This window comes from Barbus barbus (assembly GCF_936440315.1).
Source record: "Barbus barbus genome assembly, chromosome: 26".
NCBI lineage: Eukaryota > Metazoa > Chordata > Actinopteri > Cypriniformes > Cyprinidae > Barbus > Barbus barbus.
The window spans coordinates 30,194,821-30,207,748 of NC_136754.1; the positions used below are offsets into that span (position 1 = coordinate 30,194,821).

At 36.5% G+C, this 12,928-nt stretch overlaps 1 protein-coding gene across 1 annotated transcript; it reads right to left on the bottom strand.

Annotated features, from left to right (window-relative positions):
* Positions 1-1,349: 1,349 nt before the first annotated feature.
* Positions 1,350-12,578, bottom strand: LOC306846193 (interferon regulatory factor 4-like). Its single transcript, XM_079379348.1, has 9 exons — positions 12,012-12,578; positions 11,432-11,631; positions 10,392-10,578; positions 8,898-8,989; positions 7,746-7,902; positions 6,629-6,730; positions 5,505-5,900; positions 2,835-2,947; positions 1,350-2,657 (listed from the first exon to the last, which is right to left on the bottom strand). The coding sequence occupies exons 2-9, from the start codon at positions 11,627-11,629 to the stop codon at positions 2,517-2,519; spliced, it is 1,386 nt and encodes a 461-aa protein (XP_079235474.1). The 5' UTR covers positions 11,630-11,631; positions 12,012-12,578; the 3' UTR covers positions 1,350-2,516.
* Between the last annotated feature and the right edge of the window lie 350 nt (positions 12,579-12,928).

Genomic DNA, 12,928 nt, shown 5'->3' on the forward strand with positions numbered 1-12,928 from the left:
ATTAATTAGATCAACCGGAACCGGGAACACTCCTCATAACACATGATGTACTCGTTACATCGTAAGAAGAATGGCATCAACGTTAATATTAGTCTGTTTCTTTCTTATTCTGTTTCTCAGTCCGTGTCCGGATCAGATGGTGGATCGGTGCCGTGAGATGATGTCTCCCTGATCGTCGGCGGAGGCCGGACACCTGGATGAGCCCCGGGGACATATCCCCAGTGAAGAACTCGACTAAAAATACAACAAAACTACAAATAAAAGAAAATAACTAAAAATAAAAATAAAAAAATACCTAACTATATAATATTATTATTGTTAGAAATTGCAACAATATAAAAATAGAAATATAATACATTTAAAATGTTAATTAAATCAATAATTAATCAAATAAATAAACAATAATATCCTGGCCAGAGGAGAACTGGTCCCCGACTGAGTCTGGTTTCTCCCAAGGTTTTTCCTCCATTCTGTCTCAGAGGGAGTTTTGGTTCCTTGCCGCTGTCGCCTCTGGCTTGCTCAGTTGGGGACACTTCATTTTTTAGCGATTATCGTCAATTTCATTTCACAGATACTATTTAAACTAAACTGAGCTAGACAATGACATCTCTGAATTCAATAATGAAATGCCTTTAACTGAAAATTTAGTTTTTAATCTTATTACTATACATTACTGACACTCTATCCTCTAATTTGATACTGTTAAGTGTTTTGACACAATCTGTACTTTTAAAAGCGCTATATAAATAAAGGTGACTTGACTTGACTTGACTTATCATTCTGATTGTATTTATTGATTAAATATTGGATTTTTTTTCAGGCAGTAAATGTGGATCTTTCAGATGAATTTCAGGAGTGCTGGTTTGGTCTCTGTCTCGGATTAGGTGTAGTCCAAAGGATGGACGCGCAACAAAAAGTTCCTATATGTGTTTTCGAGAAACAGTTGTGACTAGCTAGTTAGTTTATCCACCGATGCATCATACTGTGGTAGTAAAGCAGCGAGTGATGTTGTTGTTCATGAAACGCTCCGCTGTTTGTTTGAGCACCCTGATCACAACAACACTGACTCAACCAATGGCGTGAGATTGGGGGCGGGACCATCTGTTTGCCTGACCAATGGCAGTGGCTGGGAAACTGGTTTGAAAACAGTTATATTTGCAGTTATTTTTGGTGCCACTGATGGAGCCAAAATTACTTCTTGTTTTAACCAAATGTCCTCAAGTTGATTTAGTCATATTCCTGAATTATTCATTTATATTATATTACATTATATGACAACAGATATTACATTCTCTATTACATAGTTCTGAAAGCCAAGCAGAAACAAACAATATACAGGACAAAACCAGGATCATAAGAAAAATATCTTTATTTGACTTGAATGAAAAATGCACAGATTTGAAATAAAATAGACAAAACAACACAAAATACAATTAAAACGGTTCTGAGACAGAGTGGGAAACTAGAAATTTGAAAAGGTCTTTCTCTTCATGCCTCTTTCATTCACACATCTGACATCACAGTTTTGTGGGCAGTGACCTGCTCTAGTGTGTTCCCATCAGCACTCAACACGTGAACACACACACACACACACACAATGAGGGGAGAAGCAGATTTCGTCATGATTACATTTGCAACTTAGATCTTTACTTGTAGGCAGATAACAATCACACACACACACACACACACGCGCACACACACAACCACAAACTGTTTCTTAGTATTTAGCATTATATAACTTCTTGTCAGATGCCATTCAGAGAAATAATTACTTTGATTACATTCAAGATATCTATACAGCTGTACAGTACATTCGGCTGTGCATATAGAAACCTACATGCATACAATATAAATACTCACACGGTGCCGAGTTAAAAACAATGAGAAAAAGAGGATTGTGTTAGAAAAGCAGAGCAATGTTGACCAGTAATAGAAAATCTATTCAACTATACATTATCAAAAATATTTGTCCCACTAACAAACAATTACTATATTTTATGGGGGAAAATAGTTAGATTGTACTTTTATTTTTGGTTAGCTTCTTTCTTAAACGTCCATATGAAATATTAGGGAGTCCAAAAATCTGCGTACACTTCTGCTATGGATAATTTGTCACTACATAATGACATTATCAGCACGATTTGAGTGAAAAGTTGAATTGAAATGAACTTGACAATGTGTTAGCATGTGGTTTGTGTCAGAAAAGAAGCTGATATAAAACAAACAAAATTTTCCCATGGGTTTTCAGATTTTGAACTCATTGAGACATAATTCATGAAACTTTTTCATACAAAATGACTGCATCCAATACTGTATGGTGTCCAAAGAGCTGGATTCTCATGTTCGTAGCTTTTGGGATGTGAAAGTGGGTCAAGTAATCGCAATGCGATTTCAAGTCTTCATTAAGATGTCAATAATTCTCCATTGGCTTTCACTAGTCTCTGCTGGCTGTAGAGCAGATACAGTACGAGCGGCTGGGCTTTGCAGTATCTCAGCTCAGTTATATGTGAAGTTTGTTACTCCTGCAAGTGCTGGATGCTTCTCTGATACTCTTCTACAGGTAAAGCACCTTGACTCTGAAGCTCATATCCGCGCAAGTAGTGACCGTTGGTCTGACCCGCAAAATACAGGAGCTGCCGGGCAAACATGGGCTCCACCTACGAAAGCAGACAAACACCATCACACACGCTGTCCTTTAACTCACATTTCCCTGAAATTTCAAAGCGCTGTAGTCATGCATTATTGCATCTGAGTACAGAAATATGCATTTACTGAGTTCATGCGAGTACATTAACACTATGATGATATAAATGGTGTGGAGAGGCTGATTTTACCTGAGCTGTGATCATTTTGCTCTGCCGTTGAGGGTCTGGAAACTCGTCTCCGAAACACAGCACCACCTGAGAGCGCGGCATGGGACGGCCGTGGTGAATGAAGCCCTGCAGTTCTGCAGCCACAAACACAATACACATGAAACTCACAAAAATGTTCACCCCAAATTACAATTATCAAAAGAAGAAGAAATATATTGTGCATGAAGGAAATGAAGCTCTTTAGGATCATTGAGATTTTTTCCTCATTGTGCATAATTTTTTTAAATGACAAATGAGCACATTTTCGGCCAGAATTTTAATGCAAATACTCACTTTTTGCTATTATTTATATAAATAGTTCTCTTTACATTTTTGCTATGATAATAAATGTTAGTTTTTAGTATAAATTCAGGGTAACACTTTATTTTAAGGTTTCATTGCTACACGTTACATGTACATACTATTATGCATAATAACATGCATGTAACCCAAGCCAAACCCTAATCCTAACCCTAACCATATAGTAAGTACATGTAGTTCATTAATATTGCTCAGTACTTAAATGTATAATTACACTGTAACAAGGACACCTTAAAATAAAGTGCAACCAAATTCAGTATAAATAAAATGATGTACACCTGCAACAATCATTAGGTATAAATGCAATCCATTTAAATAATTTAATTTCAATTATACATCATTATTGTTTGATTGCATTTATGTTTGATATGATTTTGATAATTGTACTGGCAGATTTTAATTTGATTACTAATTATTTTAAATGAGACCCTCTAACACTAGTGTTCTCTATTATTTTTCTATTCTATCTACTTGTTTTCTTTTTATTTATTATAAACAATTTATTTATTAAAACTCTTTTGTTGGTTTTGTTTGCTTCTCATTTGTAAGTTGCTTTGGATAAAAGCGTCTGCTAAATGTAAGCAACTAGCTTGACAAATATAAAGTGGTACAAAAGTGTCTAAAAAGTGTCTGGCACAGGGTTTTAATGTCAAAAGCCATTCTTTACAGTCATGACTCTTCCCATCAAAGACAAAAAAACTCCTGATGAGCAATAATGCGAACACTAGACCCTCAAAGCTGATGACTAGCAGAGAGCTGAAATGCAAATGAACTTTAGCAGGTGGACGGATGGAGTGTGTGTTCATGTGTGTGTGATCAGACGCTCAGGAGCTCGCTGGAGAATCCTACAGTGCCAAACACACACAGCTTAATGAACATGCTTTCATGAGCTCACAGCTTGAATTACAGGCCTTTCCCTCATTCATCAAGAGAGCTGAGTACAGGCCAATTAAAAACACATCTACAGCTAAACAAACTGCTCTGATTGGCTGCCATCTGACAAAGATTATTTATCAAGCGAATCAAATCAAAGAGACTGTGAATCCATCATTCAAACGTTAGTTCTTGATTAAACGGTTGCATTAAACTGAATGTGTCAGCTTAGGTAAGAATCGTTTTATGAACATTTACAAAGATGAATCCCAGGAAGGATTTACACTGAAATTAATTTCATAAATGAGTCTCGATGTGTGGAAGCACCTCAAACATCTCCAGCTCTAACAAACACACACAAAGTTAATCTAACCATTATGACAAAAAATATATGTGAAACTCAATGAAATGTATTTTTGAAATTGAAAATGTATGCATTTTTAATATTCATATACCAAGATATATTTCAAAATGTATTTCAGGGGCAAGAAAATACATATATAATCTTACAGTAGCTTACATTAAAGCAAATGTAGCTAGATCAATAATTATTATATTTTTAATTATATTGTTTTTTGTTTTTTTAGTATGTTCCTTGCTGAATTTTATTCAAATGTGTTCAATATGTTCATACGTGTTATAGACAACAAATAAAGTTTTCAAATCAAAACACATGTGATATATTAATGTATTTTCTTGCACTGAAATATATGGAGGACAACATTTATTTTGAAATGCTTTTAAAATATATATATTTACACTGTATTTTTAAAATATCAATATATACAATCAATTATTGCACACCTGCAGATAATAGACAGGTGTGTAGGATAAAAAGAAAAAAACTGAATCCAGCACACTACCAATACTGGCAAAAGTACAAAAGCAAATTTTCCACAAAAAAGAAAAAAAGCTAGATTTTCTTTTTGTTTTTAAAATATATAAAAAAAATATATATATACAAAAAATGGCCAAAAAACAAACAAACAAACAATATTGCACTATAAAAAATCAAATGTTGAGAAAACTTAAAGGTTTAAGGCAACCAGCTTCAGGAGATTTTTGAGTTTTCTCAACTTGATTGTTTTCAGTTTATACAACAAAAAATAGAAAAAACTCAAAAATCTCCTACAAAAACAAACAAACAAAAGCTGAAGCTGGTTGCCTTAAACTTTTAAGTTTCTCAACTGTAGTTTTTTTTCACAGTGTGGTAGAAAATATATTTACATTAATGTATTCTGAAACATATTTCAGCAAAAACATTTTTGGCCATTTTTTGTATATTTTGAAATGTATTTGAAAATGTATCTTTCTGCTGTATTGTATTGTATAGTGGTTTAAAGGGAGTTTAATCATGTTGGACTTCAAGCTACAGACAAAACAGTCATGTGACCTTCAAAATACACCATGAGGCTGTAAAGCAGCACTTTCTGTTCCCGCCGCGGTGAGATCTCTAACCTGAGAGGAACTGCTGCGTGTCCATCAGCTTGCAGGTCTGCTCTTTCTCCAGCTTGTTGGGTTTGTCTGCGTACGGGGCCAGCGGGCCCTCCCAGTACACGCGGCCCTGGCACAGGCGCTTGGCGTAAAGCCCGTCCGGAGCCAGCCACAGCAGCACGCCGCGCTCCAGCACATTGGGCAGCTTCTCGGCCCCGCGCCGCTGTGACTGAGGGTAGGGGAAGGGGAAGAGCACAGGCTCGGCCCCACCGTACAGCCGCTCCTCGGGGCCCGGGGAGGATGGGGACGAGGGGGACCCTGGAGATGGAGAGGAGGCGATCCGACAGCCTTCAGGGCTGCTGGTGGTCATCTCCTTCACCAGAGACTCGCGGTAATACAGAGAGACGTGCAGGCGACAGTCTGCGGACCACAGGAGATAGAATTTCACATTAACCTTCATCTTCAAACCTTTCCCTCGCGCGCGGGTCAGAATGACCCGAAGGCCTAAAATGAAACTTTTTTTTTTGGGTCCAGAAAGCTTATATTGATCCATTAATTTTTTATTAATATGTGTCCCTGCAGCACAAAAGCAGTCATGAGTAACACAGGTATATTTGTAGCAATAGATAACAATACATTGTATGGATCCAAATTATACATTTCTCTTTTATGACAAAAATCATTAGGATATTAAGATCATGTTCCATGAAGATATTTTGTAAATTCCCTACTGTAAATATATAAAAAATTAATTCTGAAAAATTAATTAATTAAAATTAATTAAAAAATTAATTAATACTAATCAGAAATTATTACTAATTTCTGATTAGTAATAGATTGATTAGTAATTTATTGTTACTTGAAATAAAATAACTGAAAAAACTTTCTTTTTTTTTTTACCCCATTTTCCTTTAGTTTAAATGTAATAACTAAATCTGAAATAAAAAATTTATATAAATTAAATAGACTCATGCAACAAATGCAAAAAAATAAATATATAAATAACTAAAAATGACAAATAACACACAAGAAAATTACTAAAACTAAAATGAAAATAAATAAATCTAAATAATCCAAAAAATATATACATTTATATAAATTATAACAGTATCTCAATGATGCTAAAATAAGACTGGCAGTGTTCATACCTGAAATGGCCATGGCTTCGGCGGATCTCATATTGGGGTCCATGGCCACTGGATGGGTTTCTGTAGGTGAATATGTGTAGAAGGAGCCAGATATCTGGTATCCTGGAAAGCGTAGATGCATTCAAAATTAAAAATACATGACAAAGGTGCCTATAGTAAAATAAAATGATTGTCTTTCCGCTTTTATCATTTCAAGAGTCAGAATCGAGACCAGACCCAGACCATGACTGGACCCGCTGAAACCAGACCCCTTCAGGCCTGTTTTTGTATTGGTTAATTTAATGCAATTAACCCCAAAATAAACAATACTAAAGGGACTAAATGTCAGTATGTTCTGTGACTCAAATTCATTGCTACCGCTTGAGTTTGCCATTTTACAAAGTGAGAAGTGGCATTAATAAACAAGCATTAATACAGACAGACTGAATCATAAATGAAGGATTTCCTCTTTCTGTTTAAAGTCGGCTAATGTTGCTCGCCTTAGATAAACTCTCTTCTTAATCTTTACAGAAACAAGTGACTAAGTGGCATCTATGCCCAAGTATAGCTCTAGCTTCTCTGACATTAATATGCTAAATATGGCACACAACCTTTAAATATGGCCTGTAATCATATTGGCTTACTTAAGATCAGTGTTGAGTGTAACGCATTAAAAGTAACGCGAGGTATGTAATCCGATTACTTTTCAAGTAACTAGTAAAATAATGCATAATATCTGAATTATTTTTCAAATAAGTAACAGCAGTTACTTGTTTTCCCGTTTACTGACTGACAGCTCTCCTGTCTCCTGAGGCTTATTCATTTCACTTTAGATGTGAAAGGGCCCTTACAGTTGCCAAAAATATAGCTTTTGGGTATTTGTTATTAAAAAACAAATAAGCAAGTCCAGCCCAGGTAACAAAAGTAACGCAAAAGTAATATAATGCATTACTTTCCATAAGAAGTAACTGGGTAACACAATTAGTTACTTTTTATAGAGTAAGGCAATATTGTAATGCATTACTTTTAAAAGTTACTTTCCCAACACTGCTTAAGATACGTAGCTGTTTGCCAAATGTGAGATAATGAGATGAATTTAATGTTATGCACTCAGAACTGGACACTGTATTGTTGGTACCGTTGTCACAGGCCGATGGGTGCCAGGGTAAGGAGCGCGTCGGCGGATACGGACACTGGCCGTATGGTAACTCTGTGTGAGGAGCCTGAGGATGAGGCTGATCGCTGCTGTATTCCCTCCAGTCTCGTCTCTCCTGGGGCAGCATGTATCCCGGCATCTGCAGACAGACAGCGGACGGGTTTCTGAGACTGAACTTCATCACTGAAAAACAGCAGTGCTGCTGCTCGCCAGCATGGGATGCCAATACGCCAGAGCGCCCCTTAGAGTTCTTAACTAGCTTAACCAACTAGATTCACTTGGTTAACCTGCTTCACCAGAGAGCTTTCATAAGGCTGTGCTGGTTCACTAAACAAGCAATCAACCAGCCGGAACCAGCTGATCTTTACAGCAGGGCTGAGTATGCACTTTTAGTAAAGTTAACTAAAACTAGAACTAAAATTAAATTTATATTTAAAAAACTTTCATTAAAATAAAAAAATATATATCTCAGCTGGTTGTGGAGGCAAAATTTCTCATTTTTGTTTTATTTAACTTGATGCACTTAAAAAAAATAAAAACTATATAGGCATATTTAAAAAAAGAAAACTAATAAAAAGATAAAAACAACAAAAATACTTAAACTGAAGTAAAACAAAAAAATAAAAATGTAAACAAAAATTAATCATAGATAATAAAAAAACTATAATAGTACATCAGTGATACTAAAATAACACTGCTCTGATGTCATGATATAATTATAGTTGTGTGTGTGTGTGTGTGTGTGTGTGTGTGTGTGTGTGTGTGTGTGTGTAAAAGTTGATGCACTAAATATAACTTGCTTAACGATGTACTAAAATAAAATAATCAAAAACATAAAACTAGAAAAAAGAATAAAAACAATATTGGCATATAAAAAACCTAATAAAAATTACAAAAACAGAAAATTTAAAAATATAAACTAATTCAAAATATTAATAAAAACTATAAAAGTATCAACACTGTTTCACATTGAAAGCATCTGCTAGGAACATGCAGTAAATGCATATGTACTAGATATAGATGCAATGCTAATGGGACAGTGAATACAAAGAAAAACTCTTCACATAAGATGTCTTCCATGGAAATTAATATTTTGTTAAAAAGGTGTGACATGGCAAAGGTGATGCACCTTACCTGAGGCTGTAGAGGAGGATAAGAAGAATGCATTGGATAACTAATAGAAGTCACATGTGCTGCGCTGTCATCCATACTGCTGGACTTAGAGCCTAAAATACAAAAAAATATCTATTCATAACCTTCATATACATATGCACAACAATATTTATGAATCTCTGTCTGAAAAAAATAAATCAATAAATACATTTCAACACAAGTCGAGCATTTGGCTATAATTGTGATAACTGTGGCCAATAACTGATAATTGCACTTTCAAGCTTCTGACTTTCTTGGTTTGCTTTGAACGCGAGAACAGATTTGGAGAAGCTGCTAAAGCGCCAACTTCAGCTCATAACAAAACATGAAAACTATTTTAAGAGTTGCCGATTTTATATGAATTTGTACAATTTGATTTGTACGAGAATGCACGTTTTGTCAAAAATAAATAAATAAAAATTAAGCATGAAGGTCCAGCCCTAAACCCAAACCTCAGCATATCGTCCGAAAACATACGAACGAGATCGTACGAATTTGCCACCAATTCGCCAAGGCGTAAAACAGTTACGAATTGCCATGAGAGTGTGTTAAAAAAGCCCATGACCTGACGAGTGCAGTTTTCCTTCCTTTGCTGATGTATTTATTTAGTTAACAGAAGCTGAGGCTGGACATATCCAACAGCTCATCTTTTTGTAAATAGCCAAAAAATAGTTTACGCCACAGTCACGATTAGCTACTTGCTATTGCTATCAGAGGCAGGTGGGAGGGACATTTCCATTCTTTAGAGGATTTGATTTTGGTCAAAAGTCCGTCCAAGGTGAGCGATCAATTATTATATTTTATATTTTTGGTCCATTTTCTCTACATATTAGTGTCTACATCTGCTTTATCCTCAAAACTAAATGTTCTCTTACAGTACAGTTCTAGACTCCACTTCGCAGGTAGTTCACAAGCACTAATTATAGCAACTATATTAAGGTGTGAAACTACAATATATGCCATTTTTATAAAATTACTGAAATTCTGCAAACTCTTGAATGCTTTAGGGTCACACCAGAGGTCTTCATGGTCTTGGCCCAGCATCTCGAAGCACAAGCCTGTATTATGCAAGGACCGAGGGGTGATTTGTGTTGCTTTTGTGCTGTGCACTTGGTAACCGAAGCTCTATAAAAAGCTTGAGGGATTTTAGCACATGTAGTGGCTTCCTCTTAGCTTCCTGCTACACATACTGAGGGCAAGCAGCAATATTTAATGTGAATGCATAGCATGCCTCCACCTCTGTGTAGCAAATTAGCTCTGTTCATGGCTCTTTTGTGAGCTTACTTTTCAGTAAGAGCTGGAATGATGCAATGCATCAAACCTAGAGCAAAAACAGCACCCCTTCAAGGCGTGTATATTTGTGGATTAGAAGGCAACCAATGCACAGATCCAACAGACCTTCTACTGATGCATGTTGTGATATATTAAATGCATTTCACTCGTTGCGATTCATTACAATCCAAAAATGGAGGTTACCTCTCTTGGCTCCTTCTGGTATTATCCTGTAGACCTTGTAAGGATCTGAGATGTCCAGCTGGCTTCTCTCCACCAGTTCATCAAAGTCATTGCTTTTGTTCAGGGCACAGCGGAGCCTGGTCTTCCACGTTGGAGGGTCTGGTTTGTCCAGGCCTTCTCTGTACTTGCCTTTGAACAGGGCCCAAGCCTACAAACCACAATGCCAGTGTGAAGATGAGAAAAGATGAAGAGTGAGGGAGGAAGCAGAAGAAAATGGCCATGAAGAACTGGCTCACATCAACTCAGGCATATACTAATGCATACAATAGTTCAAATGGATGAGTAATGTTATTCTTATTAATAATATGATTATTGTTAATAAGTGTGCTATTATGTAATGAATAAAATACTGTTCAATGTGTTTGATTGACTGAATTGTCATTGCTTTTGTTTCTACTACAACAGAATGCCAATCTATTAACATGCAATGGTCTTTCTCAGCTCAATACAACACGTATGCATTTTCTCTGATAGGAAATTACTCCTAATAATTTATCCTACAGTAGCCTATATGATTACAAAAAAAGAATTGCAAAAATGTGCCTTAATAACAATAATAAATTCAAAACTATTTATAAACTAGAGGTGCTTGAACGTCATCAGATAACAAAATATCAAACCACGTGGCTGCAAACAAGCAGTTCTCGGAACAAACTGCGCTTTTCTTTATCATTTTGGCTTGATTGGGCTACTCTGAATCAGGTGGTTTTTCGGTGATTTTTAGGGGATGAGGTCAAGTTCACACAGGTGTCCAACAGAGGAACCACAAGTGTGGTACAATAACTATGGCATTATCCACTAATGCTTTGCAACCACTTCTGTCTTCTTGTTCAACACTACATCTATTGTTTGATCGGTTTCGTCAAAAGTCTAGCTTGAAAAGCATGCAGTGTTTATTTAAATAAAGCCACTTGGTTTGATAACACGAGTCCTAATGCTTTCTGGGGCCACAACAGACACTTCGAGACTGAAATCAGAGGTCCACCTTCATCCTCAATCACCTTGAAGAGCGCCGCATCCTCGTCTCGGTTGTAGTCCTGCTTTCCCGCGTGTTTCCAGGGAATCCTGAAAATGCTTTTCTCGTCATTTTCCCAAACCAAGCCGGGATACTCCCCGCTGTCAATCTGATCGATGAGCCACTGCCTAAGTTTGCCATTCCCACAACTGACTGACATGCTGCTGTCCCCATCTAAGTTCATGTCTGTGAGGGAGGGAGGCATGCGAGAGCAGGTGCACATGCAGTGAGCAGAAGAGCGATTCAGATGAGTTCATGCATGCATATTCCGCAATAATACACACATCTATAACCTCTACTGCAGGTGCTCTTAAACGACAGAAAATGTTGCATGAAAAGAATGCGTTCAAAGAACGAAGCTTCAACTTTAAAAAGTTTACGTGCAAGTCAATTTTTTTTTTTTTTTTAAAGGAACAAAATATAGATATGAGTGTGTAAGAATGCATGAAGCAAAAGCATTATTAATAAACAAGCTGCATGCTTATAATAGTTTCTTGTCTTTAACAGTCAATATTGAGCTCAGTTGTTAACTGATTGTCACACAGATCAAGCCTCTCAAATCTTACCTTTGTGAATGCAGACAGCTTCGCTTTCAAAGCCGACACTTCTCAAGTCATGTCAGAGGAAGGTGTTTCTATTCTTAAATAATGTAAAGGTGGAGAGATGGGTGGAGCGTCTTTCTCCAGCACCATTAAGAGCTGAAGACTTCAGAGAAACGCGACAGAACCGCAAGAATAAACATCCAGCATACGGGAAATCCCTCCGAGACGCACAAACACACTCGGTGGAACAAATATCTGTCGATAAAATATGGCAGAAAATCTCCCAGCGCTAGTCATCAGGTATCCTGGTGTTTGATGTGTGTTTATGTCGGTTTGATTTGAGGAAACTCTCAGCTGTGATCGCAGCGGTCACGGAACAACACGGGGTTCACTAACTTATCCTCAGACCTCGAGCGTCCCGTCAACAGAGGCGAAGGACAAACTCTTTGTGTCTTCATGTGTTTCAATTTACACACAGCCGTAAACTGAGCGGGGTCTTTTTTATGCCCCCCAAAATAATTTAAGCGGCTCATCAAGCAGCATATTTGATACAAAGTGACTTCAGATCTGTTACAAATCTCTTTCAAGTTCAACAAATGCTGCCCCCTGCTGTCCGACAGAGAAAGAACAGATACGCAGTCTGCCATATATTTGCTCCCAGGAGAGAGAAAAAGTGCATTTCCTTAATGCATTTAAAATACTCTTAATATTGCACTTAATATATTAGTACTTCTTAAAACAGACTTAAGGTCATCTAAGTGTACTCAACTGTGCTATTTTGGGACACCATGAATATATGAACTAAAATACATTTTAACATACTACTATTTTTTTTATATATATATATTTATTCACCACTTGTAGTACACTTATCCATCTTTCATTCACTCCAGTGTACTAATAATAATAATTTAATATACATTTTTTTTAAATTCAGAGAT